Below are 13,337 nucleotides of genomic sequence, written 5' to 3' on the forward strand. Positions count from 1 at the left end.
CTGAAAGCAACCAAGGACATAAACAAATACACTGCGCCCATACGCTAAAGCATAAGGACCACAGAGTGGCATGTTTGTCCAGGAATCAGTGTCACCTACAGTGACATAAGACAAACAAATAGCAATCCTTTACTGGAAGCATTTATTTATCGTATTTAACAACTGTAGTTATCAAATACAGCCCCATCAGTGACCCGTCATGGTGTTTTAGGAATTGGGATTGCAACCATTTATAAATAAGACTGTGTTGAATATTTAGGGTACCAGCTGTAAGAAGATGCTTCAGTTTTCAGGAGTTAATGTTAGATTTTGAGTGAAAGAAAATGTCCATAATTGCAGATAAATAAGTAAATATAAATAAAGGAAGCCAACAAACAAATAAACAAAATGTCCCAAAATACATTAAAAAAAAAAAGGATGAACATTTTACAAAACTTCATCAAAGGTTTTTCTTTTCTTTTTAGAATTGGGCAAAAGGTACAGTAAAAAATTGCCACAGTATTGCTCGACATGCTCAGTACCAAAGATGGATTGATGGAAAATTAACGTTTTAAGGTAAGAAGTGCTGTAGGAGAGGTTCAGGGCGAAGGTAAGCATATATGAATGTACTGGTTTAACCCCTTTACTGCTGTTCTTGTTTGAATTATTTACTCTGGACTATTCTAGATGTCTGTATTATGTAGAACTGACTAAATTAAAATAGTAAGTAGCAAAAGAAATGAAAATAATGAGAATTCAAAATACAAAATATAACAAAAATTTTCATTTTAGGCAAAAGGTACTAGCAACAAACACAAGGGGGAGCTCATGGTGTAAAGTAGAGAAATCAATGTTTAGTTGGTATGAAAAAAAATTCTGCAAATTTTTGTTCTGACTGAACTTTACAGTTTATTTCCATCCTTTATATTAAACAGCTTTTTAGCACCTGGATGTACTCCTTCATTTATAGACCTCAGGTATGTTACTGAAATTCTACATGTGTCTGGTTTGGGGCAATGAACACAGGTTAAGTGTGTGCTCAGGTGTGTGCGTGTAGCTCTACCTGATGAGTGTGTCGATGTGGTTTTGCATCAGCGTGGCCTGGTTCATGGTCATAAGCCAGGTGTTCATGTCCTCTTGGGTGTCAGCACTGAAGTAATATGTCCGCATCCCAGTGTGCTCCGCCTGCGAGCCAATCACAGAGCTCTGCTTGTAAATGTAGGAGCGCATACCAGTGTGGCTAGCCTAAAGGAAGAGAAAGGAGGTAAGGTCAAGTGGTGGTCAGACAGGCACAGAAATCATCTGTTGGTGAGCTTTAGCTTTGGTCAAAGAGACAATAGGGCATGCTGTCCCACGAGAGAAACAACATCAAGGGCCACAAAAGCACCGACCAATACAGAGAGCCAATGAAGGAAATCACAGCAGCACGATAGACAATAATGCCAGCCAGTTACGACCAACAAAGCCACAACTTTTGACCAATGAGAGGAAAGATACTTTGATATGATGGAAAATAGAAAATGTGAGTATCAGAAAAAAGAACCCTTGACCCTTTTTCTCACAATGCTGTCTTCTTTCGCATCTTTATTTTTTTTTTTTTTATATTGCTGCTTAAAAACCTACTAGGAACATGTAGAAAACAAAATGTTTACAAACAGGCACAACAAAATATAAAAAAATTATTTTAATAAAACACTTGATACGTTTTAGAGTACATATCTCTGAAAAAGGTGGTAAAAGTGTGGTCTGGTGAGTAAGAGTAGAGTTGATTGGCAGCAAGTCTGATCGGTTTTTATACTCTGTAATTGAGGTGTCGGGTTTATGACATGCAGATTCAAACTAAAGGTGGATATTTCTGTGTAAGCACAGTAAAAATGCAATTAGCCACTTGGCTGAAATTCAATATGTAATCAGACATCTATATTTATAACCGCACAACAGTGACTTTGTGATTTAATAAAGTATTAATGACTTTTTCTAAATAATAACACTGGATAAATTGGCCATGTTTTATGTGATTGCTCCAAATGTCAAACAGGATCTTCCCCTTACACTGCAACTATTAAAAGTAATTTTGACGTCTTTCAGACAATTATTTTGGTTTTCTCGCCCACAAACAACCTGGCTCTGACTTACTATTGCTTAGAGCTTCTGTCTTCACTCCGATTATAGTCTGGAAATCTTGTTCGCATTAAGGTTTGCTCAGCTTCTCTGAAAGGCGGACCAATCAGCAACCAGTGAGGGTGGGTAAGTGCGATGACATTGAAGTAATTCCAACAATGGCAGCAGTGGTAGTTTCAAAGCACAATATATGTTATATGCTAATTAATGCTGATTGGTTGAAGCCTGCTCCAATAGTTTCAGAATTAACTCGAGGTCCACGGCCATTAGGATACAACGACCAGAAAATATCCTCAACGGAGCGTAGTCAAACCCATATTTCTATGCTGTGGATTTGGGTCTGGTAATAACAGGCTACCACAAACACTTATAAAACACATTTCCAGATGTAGCAGACAGTTGTTTTAAACTAAAAATATCAGATTAACCCAGTTTGTACAACGTGCCAAGTACCCATCAGCCAAGTTAGCAAGCTGTTAGCAACCTCATATGTTAGTGGGGACCATAACTGAGCTAACAGAAAAGTAATAATTTGACTTTTATTTTTCAATGAACAGGCCAAAAACATGTCTATTAATTAGTGTTTCTCTTTGTCTAGTAGATCTCTTAGATAAACAAGAGTTTGCCAACATTGTAATACACTTTATAAATTAGATAATATATCAATGTGGTGTTTTCAGCTTGTTCCACTGCCCTATGTTGACCCAAAAAGACATTTAATGCAGCTCTGATTCAGCACCTTCAGATATGTCCTATGCTTGTCAGAGTACCTTTACCCGCACCCCAGAGAATACATGAGGGTATTATATTCAAAAGGTTATTCTGTTTGTGTACATGGAGACAGCAGTAATAGCAGGTGCAGCACATTAACTGCAGGAAAGGATGAGGCTGCACTGCATCGTGGTCTACTGAGATCAGAATGGAAGTTGGTATCTGCCTCTGTATTTATGCCGCAAAGTTTATTGACCTGAGAGTCCAGAGGGAAGTCTTGCAAGGCTGCTATCCAGAGTATACTGCTTGATCATTCATTGATAACTCATATAGTGAGAAAATGTTCCTGGAGCAGAACTTGTGTTGTCACTGACACTGTAATTGGTTAGACAACCTTCAACGAAAGAACACAACATCAAACACCCAACTATCATGAAATCCAAGAGGGAGCATTTATTTTTTTTTTTTTATCCCTAATGAAGACGTCCATGTTGTGAATGTTGGGTTACTAGAGTCCCTCCTAAAGTGAGCGGCACTCCGCTGAGCACAGCTCTATAGATGTCCTACTTTTCCCTTTCTTTCCTTCCTTCTTTCAGTGTTTGCTACTGGAAGACAAATGAGAGCGCCCTCTCGACAACAGATGCATCTACATGAAAAGTAATTAAACACAAAACCTCCCCTACCCTAATTCATTCACTGAATAATGAATGCAGGATTGTAAGTGTGTAGAGAGTGTTGTGCTGGGATCCACTGTGAGCGCAACACAATCATTTCTCTGTGATTTCTTGACTTGGTTTATAATGTGATAAAATTAATGTGATTCCTCATCAGCTTGGCTTCTTGTCATCAGTGAGACTGTCAGGAAAACACAAAACATCACTCCCTTTTAGGCAGTTTAATGTACACACTGAACACGTTCATAATAAAACAGACGGTCACCCCTGCTGTTCTATCCCTCTTACTACAAACTCTGCCTCAACCCTGGCAAACAGACACACAGACGTCCACAAATAACATGATAATTCACCTCTTCTCTGGAAGCAGTCTGGCTTCTGGGACAAACTTATTTCAGTGGCTGCAGCTAATAAAATGACGTAAAATACAATTTCCTTGCTCACTATGCTAAAACATGTGCTTGACTGATGCTGGGACATATTTTAAGATCTGGCAGCTGATTGCACAACTCACTAGATTCTCCAAGACCTCAAGTACACAAGCCTTTCATGATGTTCACGTAGACAGTAGAATGAAGGAGTATGCACTGAAAAAATTACTCAGGCTGTGTGGAGGTGAGCAAAGGCTCACAATTCAATTCAATTCAACTTTATTTATATAGCGCCAAATCACAACATAGGTTATTTCATGGCACTTAATGTCCTCAGCAACAATCTTCACTGTTTAAAGAGCTTCCAATGTGCTGATCTGTGGCAAAGTTTTACATTTAGGGCTACATGGATGCCTTTTTTCTATTTTAAAAGCTAATTCACATTATGTTTCTGACATGAAAGGAGATAGAAAAGAAATAGACATGAGAAAATGATATGACTTATTCAGTGACAAACCAGGACAATGAAGGTTTCCATTTCAACCGAACATTCTAATGTTTTCACTGATGAGATCATTTTAGAATGATCTTATCAGTTATTAGTTAATTAATCAGTGAGTCATTCAATAACAGCACAAAATCAATCAGCAGCTATTTTGACTCTGGTTCCCACCTCTCCCATTTAAGGATTATTTTCTGATTTATATCATTATAAAATTAATACCTGGAGACTTTAATCTGTCTGTCAATAAATCAGGATATTCTGTAAGGCTATATCCTCCCAGGCTCTCGTGATAGACATGTTATGTTTTTGACATTTGCGAAATTGATCAATAGATAATTTAATGGAAAAAATAATTAAACTAATCAACAATGAAAATAACTAGTGCAAAAATCATACTGTAAAACAGCAAATAGCAAATAAAAAAAATGGGCCACATCCGTGTATTCTTACATACAATTCACCTAAATTATATTTAAAGAAACACTTCAGATCATAAGTATTCATATTTAAGATGTATACAGTGTACACTGCAGATAAATACGTAGGTATTTTTACCTCACACTACATGGAGTGAACAATAAGTCATCAGTGTTTGCTACATTGCTACATCGAGGAAAACCACAGATGTAAACCGTTCACAGGGCTCAGTCAGCCCATCACTATCAATGATGGAGACTTGTCGAGGCACATCACAGGGCAGGAAACAAGCAGGGAAACTAGTTAGAAGCTATTCATCTTAAAAAGTGAATGCGAGATGTGTCCAAAAACACCCTAAATATCTTGACGAAAGATACGCAGCATCCTCAGGAAACAGCTGTCAAAACACGCATGTTCACTCACCATCAGCTCTCTGACAGATGGCCTCTTACAGCTACAATGGGACAGGCTGCTTGATGAGAGACAGAGGACTGTGCAGCTAGTCAGATGTTGAGGCACGTGCAGAGATACTGGCATGCGGTAAACACACACACACAAACACACACAGTGCAGAGGAGTAGACACCCATTTGTACTCTAATATGTTGCATAAACTGAATTAAAGCCCCAGTTTGAATCACAGAAACTTTTACCAAAGCCCAAATCTAATCTCAACCATGATTCCAAATCCTATTCCAATCGTGTTTCGTTTTGAGGAATACAAAAAACTAATCTTGCAGACAATGTTGAGCGTGCACACCCATGAAAACCTCTACCAGGCCGTACACACATTTAAAAGCCCTGTCAATTTCCATTTCAAATCAATCCCTTGCCTTAAATAACGCCCATTTTAGATACATGAGAACACACACCATCACACTATAATGCCACAGTGCAACACACGCCGCCAGTGGTCTCAAATAACAGAGAGTCTCTGCCTCTCTTTCACAGGAATGCTGAGTGGGTCATTCAGCTCTGAGTGCATGACCGACACACCTACACACTGAATGCAAACACAGCTAAGCCTCGTTTTCTCTCTGTTGTTTCTGTCTGTGTGGGAGCTGGTGGCAGCTTTAAGGGTGTTTCTGATTATTAATTTCCTCCACTATGTTTTTTAATCATGATTTAAAAAAAAAAAAAAGAATACTCCCTCTTTGTCTCACCATTTCTTTCTGCCCCGCATTTCACAGCAACTAGCCGCCATCACTTCCTTCCTCTCCACCTCTTCTCCTATCGCTTCCTGTCTTTATTTGCCTTTTATTTTCCAGTCTGTATCACTTCCTTCCCTTTCTGTGTTCTCCCTCCTTCAGCATGAAAATATCACTCACTACTTGCACTCACAAAAGCTTACAATAGCGCCTGCCCCATTCCTGCGGACAGCCCCAAACAAACACACACTCTCTCTTTGTCCAGGCGCTATTTAAAGAGTCGTCGTGCTCATAAAGATAAGCCTCAGCAGCCAGAGCGCCACAAAGCTCCCGATAAGGTACGATTTCCTGCACTGTAGAAATTGAATTTACACTGAAAAACATCCAAATGGAGACAACAATAGCTGGTGGATGTCTCGGTTTTAAATCATGTTTACTTTTAGAAAAACATTCAGCACTTCTACTTGGTAGAAAAAAAAAAAGAAAATCACATTGGGGAGCTTGAATATAACAGGTTTCTCTACTTCAAAGTTCCCTTAGGCAGCAGCTGTTTTGGAGAAAAAACATTTTGGCTAACTTGCATACCCTGCATCCAAAGTGTGTGATTTCCTGCAGCTTTTAAATATTACTTTTCTGCTCCTCGTTTCTGGAACAGTAACATGAGGTGAAGTGAGCTGCAAATAACAAAGTTTTTCTCAATGCCATCAAAAAACTGCGTGCTGGTACAGGAGATGTGACAGATGGAGGAGACAGCAAGAGGGCCACATAGACGAACAATAAGCCCAAAACCAGATGATGCAAATACCAAGATTCATATTGTGACAACGACGAGGGGAAGAGAGATAGACAACAGAGGGAAAATTAAATCAGACAGAGAACACTGAGAAAAAAACATAACCACTTCAGCCAAAAAACATGTTAGTCTCAAAACATGCATCAAAAATCTGAGGAATATACAAGGCTGCTGTATATTCTCTCACGTATGAACCAAAAATCCACACCAGACGACAGACAACAAGGATATATATATATATATATATATATATATGGCTCACATCTGGTAAAGTGAGAGCAAATGAGAGCATCGAGTACCTATTTATGGGAGTACTGTCACTGGATGGCGCGACACACTCACAGGGAGGGAGGGAAGCCCCAGTCAGGCAGCCAGCCAATGGGAACAAGAGAGGGAAGAGGATTCGGTGAATTGGGGAAGGAGGGGGTGGAGGGTGAGAGGTTGTTAGGGGAGCTGGAGGGTTTAATTTGTGATGTCATCTTGTGTATAGGTTCGATTTAGTAGTCAGCGGATGCAACATTCACAAACCCCAACCAAATACCAGCCATCAGCCTGCTCAGGTAGCTGTGGTCTTGCTGGAGTTGATAACAGACCTGCATCACTTGACATTAAACAGGAGTTACCTGCTGTGACTACCAGGTTAGTGGGGTTTACTGCAGCGGAGCAATTGTTTCTCTCAAGACAAAGTAAATTAAAGACTAACTTAATACCGGGCTGAAAAGCGGCATTTCATACATTTGACAGCATTCAGCATCAATGATGGTTGAAGCTGGATGCTGTCAGTAGCACGCTCGATTGTAACCACACCCAACTGTACGGAACACACCCTACAGTATACTTATACATCACAGCAGCAGGGAAAGAAATAAAACCCTTGGAGGTCAACAGCAGAGGATTTTAGGCTACTTTAAGTGGCTGTATTAGAGAGAGGGACGAGGGGAAGCAGCATGGAAAGGTCAACATGATTTTAAACAAGAAATCAAATGAATAGAAACAATACATTAAGTACTGTAAAAAGAACAAAGCTCTGAGAAGGAGGATGTTCTCATACTATAATGTGGGATAAAGGACATAAATAAGTCAGAGGAACATTAAAGTGTCCCACACCAGAAAGAAACCGCTGAATAAAGGGGAGAAACAAGATTACAGACTGAAGCTGAGGCTATTTACATGCCACTATTTGCCATTTTGGAAGAGTAAAGCATTGAAACAGCGAGCTCAAGTGAGTAAAGGGACATATTTTACTGCAGGAGCTCTTGACTCTTTGGAAGTTGTGTTTCAATCAGATTACACATGCAAAGACAAAGACACCGAACAGCAGAAAAGACATAGAGAACTTGTCTCGCATACTTCCCACGCTAAGAAGATTGAATATAGGAAATCAGTTTGTTTGAAAGCATCTAAACACCCTAAACCACAGAATGTGATGGAAATCTCCATCAAATGAAAATTGGATTAACAGTGAGCGTAAACTGGTGTCACTAACGGGTCCATTTTGAAATGTCTTCATTGGGAAAAAGAGACCTTCATTAAGTAACAGCCATCATCCACAGCCTCCTGTCAAGGCTTCCAGGGCCAAGATTTGATCAGTTTATGTAAGTTTACCCTGAGCTTTGTGATTCTGGAATATTGAACAGAATATTGGCCTTATCTTCATTTCCTCTCATTGGAAATTGAAAATGTAATAAAATCCTACTTTTAGAATATAAGCAATTGAAAACTTTAAGTTGATTAATATACATCAGTGGTAAATATTACATTTCGGCACGCAAAACTTGCAGTGTCTCAGTTTCAGCATGCAGGCTCAAAGAGGTAATCATTTTTCCATAAATGGAGTCATTATTTTCTAGTATTTAAAAACACGATACATCTTTCAATGTCACTTGTTAACCAAAAATGTCAATGAGCAATTTAATTCAGTGGATAGAAGAAAACACCAATTTCTCATGAGTTTCATGATGAGTATGGTCTACAATATTTAGACTTCTATCAAGGTCAGTAATCTATTGTACAGTCTAAAATTCATGTTCTAACAATGTTGAGTAACTTTGTTATGCTCAATGTGCATTTTCTTCAGCTAATTCCCTCCTGTCTAGCAGACAAAGAAGATTAGAATAAACACTAACAATCATTCGGGCAAGGGCAAGACTTGTAGGCAATACAACAAGAGGGAAAGATGAGGACAGGAAGTGACTGGATCAGTCCTGTTACTCATGGCAACAGACACACACATACACTCACAGCTCTGTTTTACTTCCACTCTTCTCTTTGGGATCAAACACCACAAGAGTTTTGCTGTAATCCCTGCTTTGAGTGGAAACAAAACATACTGTCCATCCCACAGTATCAGAAAGCAACAGTCATGTCTTGGAGAGCCACATCAAAATGAGCAAGGTGCATAAAAATGACAAATACTCTGCAGACAGGGTTTCCCCTCTGGCTTAAATCCAACAGACACCAAATGAGCCGACATGTTGATCTCTGCTCTGTTTTAAAGTGGAATTCATGGAGTGACCCTGGGAGGGGTCTTTAGAAAGAGGCAACATTTAAAACTGCTGGGGTTTCATCAGGTAAATATTTTGCTGCTTCCAACCAACAAAATATCATCTTGCTTTTTCCTTTAAATGACCAAGAACTAAAAAAAAAAAAAAAAAAAAAAAGTGTAAACCAAAGTTAAACATACTGAGTTTTGCTTGATTTGTCCCCTCTTGTTGCTTACGGAATCCATATTGATATATTTATATCAATATATAAATATATCAATATGGATATTAAAAAATGTTTTTAACATTATATGAGCGGTATTTACCAACCATTTAACAGGGCAGTGGAAAGTGTCATATGTTGCAAATTATATTCAATGCTTCAATTATCAGGGTTCAATACTGCTGCCATTTTTATGCTCCGTGTCGACTGAGACTCAACTTGTTCAGTTTGCAGGGCTCAAATGTGCTTTTAGTGGAATTAGTGAACATATTATAATATGCAGCAGAGCCCAATTGATACTGGAATTTTGCGGCCGATGCTGATACAGATATTAGGAATATCGACTGAAATGCAGTTTTCAAACCTTTGTGGCAAACATGTGATGAAGGCAGAATATTTTACAGTTCAACGATAAACCTTTATGTCCAAAATGACATCAGTAAATCACTGGGAATGTAATAATTATAAGTAACTATAACTTAAAAAAAATATATATTCTAAATTCTCCTAAGCATATTTTTCTACATTATGTTCTGACAAAATATTTTCATAAATCAGAAAACATATCCACGAATACTGATATATCTGTAGTGGACCAATATCAGTTGTTAAAATCGACCAATCGATAAACAAAATAATATGCAGGGACTAAAACTCAAGAGCAATTTAGGCTAGACAGATGCAGGTGTGAAAGCTCTGAACTTTACTCCTAGAAAACCTTTTTTTTTTTTTTTTTTAACTCTGTAAACATTGTGAAATGTTTGTGTGGCAATTTGAAATGCCTTAAGTTCACTCTTAATCAGTGGGATGAACATGTGTGTGCTGCACAGTAAGCCTGCCCCTTAACTTCACACGTGTTGGGCTCAACTTAAAAACTTGTGCCTCGGAATAGAGGAGCTTCATGCCATTCCAGAGGAGCTTGTCTGCCTCAGTAGAGACACTGACAAACAAAGTGCAGTAATAGACATCGCTACAACAGGTGGTGAGTGTTGCACAGTGCTGAGTGGTGGCTGGGTGGGGAGGGAGGGCGATGACTGTTGGAAGGTATTGGTGGGTCATTCATATATTTGTCTTTAACTTCCATATCAATTTAGGTGATTGTTGAAAAAGCTTCAATGTAAAAGCTATTAAACATTTGATTAAACAGTAATAATACTTTTATTTTTTAAATAATTGAACCAATCACTTTGACTTCCAAGCATTTTTTCTGGTGACAACCAAAATACATGTTTTGTCAGCTGTCAGTCCCATTTACAAAAAGCTGTCAGAAACATGATAAAAAAAAAAAAAAAAACATGAAAACACAGAGTGTGTTTATAACTCATTAATATACCTCTTTGGGTGGCACCAAACCTGCTGCAGGTTTTCAGTTGGAGAGGAACACAAGTTATTTCTAATGAACTTCTCTGTCAGTAATGATGTAAACCATTCAGTGGAAACTGGGAGTGCTTTCGATAGCATGAGGCGTATACACTTTTATCTCAAGTAGCTCCGGTGGGAATAAAGCTCGTTATCTAAAGTCTGTCTCCTTAAGTTGGAATTGTCTTAAACATGACGCATCCGTTAGTTCATGTTCAACAGCATTAAATGTATCTTTTGTCCTGAGAAGAAAAAAAAGCTCATATTTCATGATTGGTTTCTATTCCTGTTACAGCTAATGTTTTATGTTTACAAGGTTTGGTTTGGTCTAAATAAGGTCAGGTGAACTTAGTTCAGTTGATATCTGTGCTGCTTTTCTTCATTTCGGAAGGAAGCATTCCTTGTTTTGGTGGGGTTTTTTTACCCCCTCCCCACCCCGGAAAAAACAACAACAACAAAAACGAATATACAACAATCGCATCAGAGAAAGTAATTGGAAAATATCAAACAGTATAGAAATACTTCGTAGAACTAAGCGAGGCGTACCTTAAAGGCATACTTGCGGCTGATGTGATCCTCAGGTCCCACGGGTGAAATGACATAGCTGGGCAGAGGAATACTGCCTAGGATTGATTCCTCTCTGCTGTCTGTAGAGAGAGAGAGGATGGGGTGGGGTGGGGGGGGGTGGGGGTGATGAGAGGAATGGAAGAGACAAGCGGAGGGAGTGAAGGAGGGGGGGAGTTGATCATCAGGGTGAGGAAGGTGAGAAAATAAACGAGAGATATGGAGGAAAGGGAGGAGCATGAGAATAAATATCACTCATCACCCACTAATGTCATCACCGCCTGCCACCCGTATCATAACACTGACACACACACACTCATACTAGTGTTGTGCCAAACCGTAAATGACTACTCTGGTATCCCAGTGTCTCAGAGCTCAGGCTGGCCTGCTCCAGCTGGCAGCCAGCCACCTTTCCCCGGTGTCTGCTCATATACTGACATCACAGTGAACACTGCACGCACTCGCACACACACACACACACACAGGGGCACACAAATCTCCTGTTTCCGTCCATGCCACTGTGTTGTTCCTTGACTTTACAAACTGTTAACATTTAACCTTTCTCCAAACATGTATATATCATTTGTATGTGCAATTTTGTTCTTCTTCCACATGTGTAATACAAAGAATGATCTCCTCTCTAAAGCCTGGACTTCTTGTGGCATTCTTCTGGCGGCTCAGATCACATCTTCACTGTTGACTATATCTGCGAACTCAATCTCTCTGTACTCCAGAAGAATTCCCTGCTGTCCATGTCCAATAACGAAGAAGTACCCTCACTTCCATAATGTTGTCCTCAACCTCTTAACCTTAGTCTAAACCAATATCCTAACCCTCGAGCAGCCGTTTGAAGAAGAGTTTCCTCACCTCTAAAAAACTTCCTCACAACTGAAGAGTCACACGTCCATAAATAAACACCTACCGAATGTTTGTTTTCCACTGAATATTGTGACAGCATGCCAGAATGTGTGTGTGTGTGTGTGTGTGTGTGTGTGTGTGTGTGTGTGTGTGTGTGTGTGTGTGTGTGTGTGTGTGTGTGTGTGTGTGTGTGTGTGTGTGTGTGTGTGTGCAACAATTACCACATCGTAAAATCTAGTAATGGTACGAAAATATGTATGGCCAAGCACCTGTGTGTTTGTTTTTGCGTGGGAGTGGGTGGGTGGGTGAGTGGGAGTGGGGGTTGGGGGATTTGCCTGAGAGGTGATAAGGCGGCGCTGTGGATTAAAGGGGTAATTGGTTAAAAATAAATTCAAGGGCCTTTGGAGGAGACGTTCCCTAAATGGTAGGCGAGACGGGGAGTTTTTTTTTATTTTTTTATCTGTCTTGCCCCCTCTGTCTCACTCACACACATAGAAACAACAGAGGAATGGTACTATTCTGGGAGGAGGGGGGCATGAGAAAATTTAAGAGTGGTGATATTGGCTATTAAAAAAAAGAGAAAGACTCCAGCAAACTATGCATAAGAATATTTCCATGCACAGAATGTAATTAATAAATATCATCTTGAGTGTGTACATCAATTGAGAAGCTCTCTTGACCATGCGTAAGCAGATCCCCCTAGTGGAGAAGGAAATTACAATGACATGTACAAACCACACACTCAGTCCACTACGCCATTGTTTGAATAATAGCAAATAAATGCGCTACCAAATAAAGTTCACAAATTTGAGATGGTTTAAACAGAAACAATGCGGTTAAGGGCTGAGCTTGCAATAATGGAGGATTTAACAAGAGGGACACTGCACTGCACTTCTTGCAGAGTGATGAGTATAGATTCCAGTTTGTCCATGTCAACAATGAATCTTCCAGACAAACAAGAGTTAGTTATGGAGTTCCACAAGGCTCAGTGTTGGGCCCAATACTTTTTACTTTGTACATGCTTCCATTAGGAGATGTCATCAGGAAGCACTGCATAAACTTCCATTGTTATATGCATTGTTATGCATATGACACTCAGCTATGAAACTAATCAGTTAGTAAAACTTGAAGC

The 13,337-nt window shown here is 39.3% G+C and overlaps 1 protein-coding gene across 2 annotated transcripts in view; it reads right to left on the minus strand.

Annotated features, from left to right (window-relative positions):
• The window catches only part of plekha7a (pleckstrin homology domain containing, family A member 7a), a 147,085-nt gene that overhangs the window by 21,343 nt on the left and 112,405 nt on the right, over positions 1–13,337 (minus strand). For both annotated transcript variants that reach the window (XM_069161936.1, XM_069161937.1), the window contains exons 8-9: positions 11,330–11,430; positions 1,043–1,224 (exon numbers count right to left, since the gene is read on the minus strand). In XM_069161936.1, coding sequence (XP_069018037.1) covers positions 1,043–1,224; positions 11,330–11,430 — 283 coding nt within the window. The remainder of the gene's footprint in view (positions 1–1,042; positions 1,225–11,329; positions 11,431–13,337) is intronic.

This window comes from Embiotoca jacksoni, unplaced genomic scaffold (assembly GCF_022577435.1).
Source record: "Embiotoca jacksoni isolate LCO1_2020_lvr unplaced genomic scaffold, fEmbJac1.0.p SCAF_3, whole genome shotgun sequence".
Lineage (NCBI taxonomy): Eukaryota > Metazoa > Chordata > Actinopteri > Embiotocidae > Embiotoca > Embiotoca jacksoni.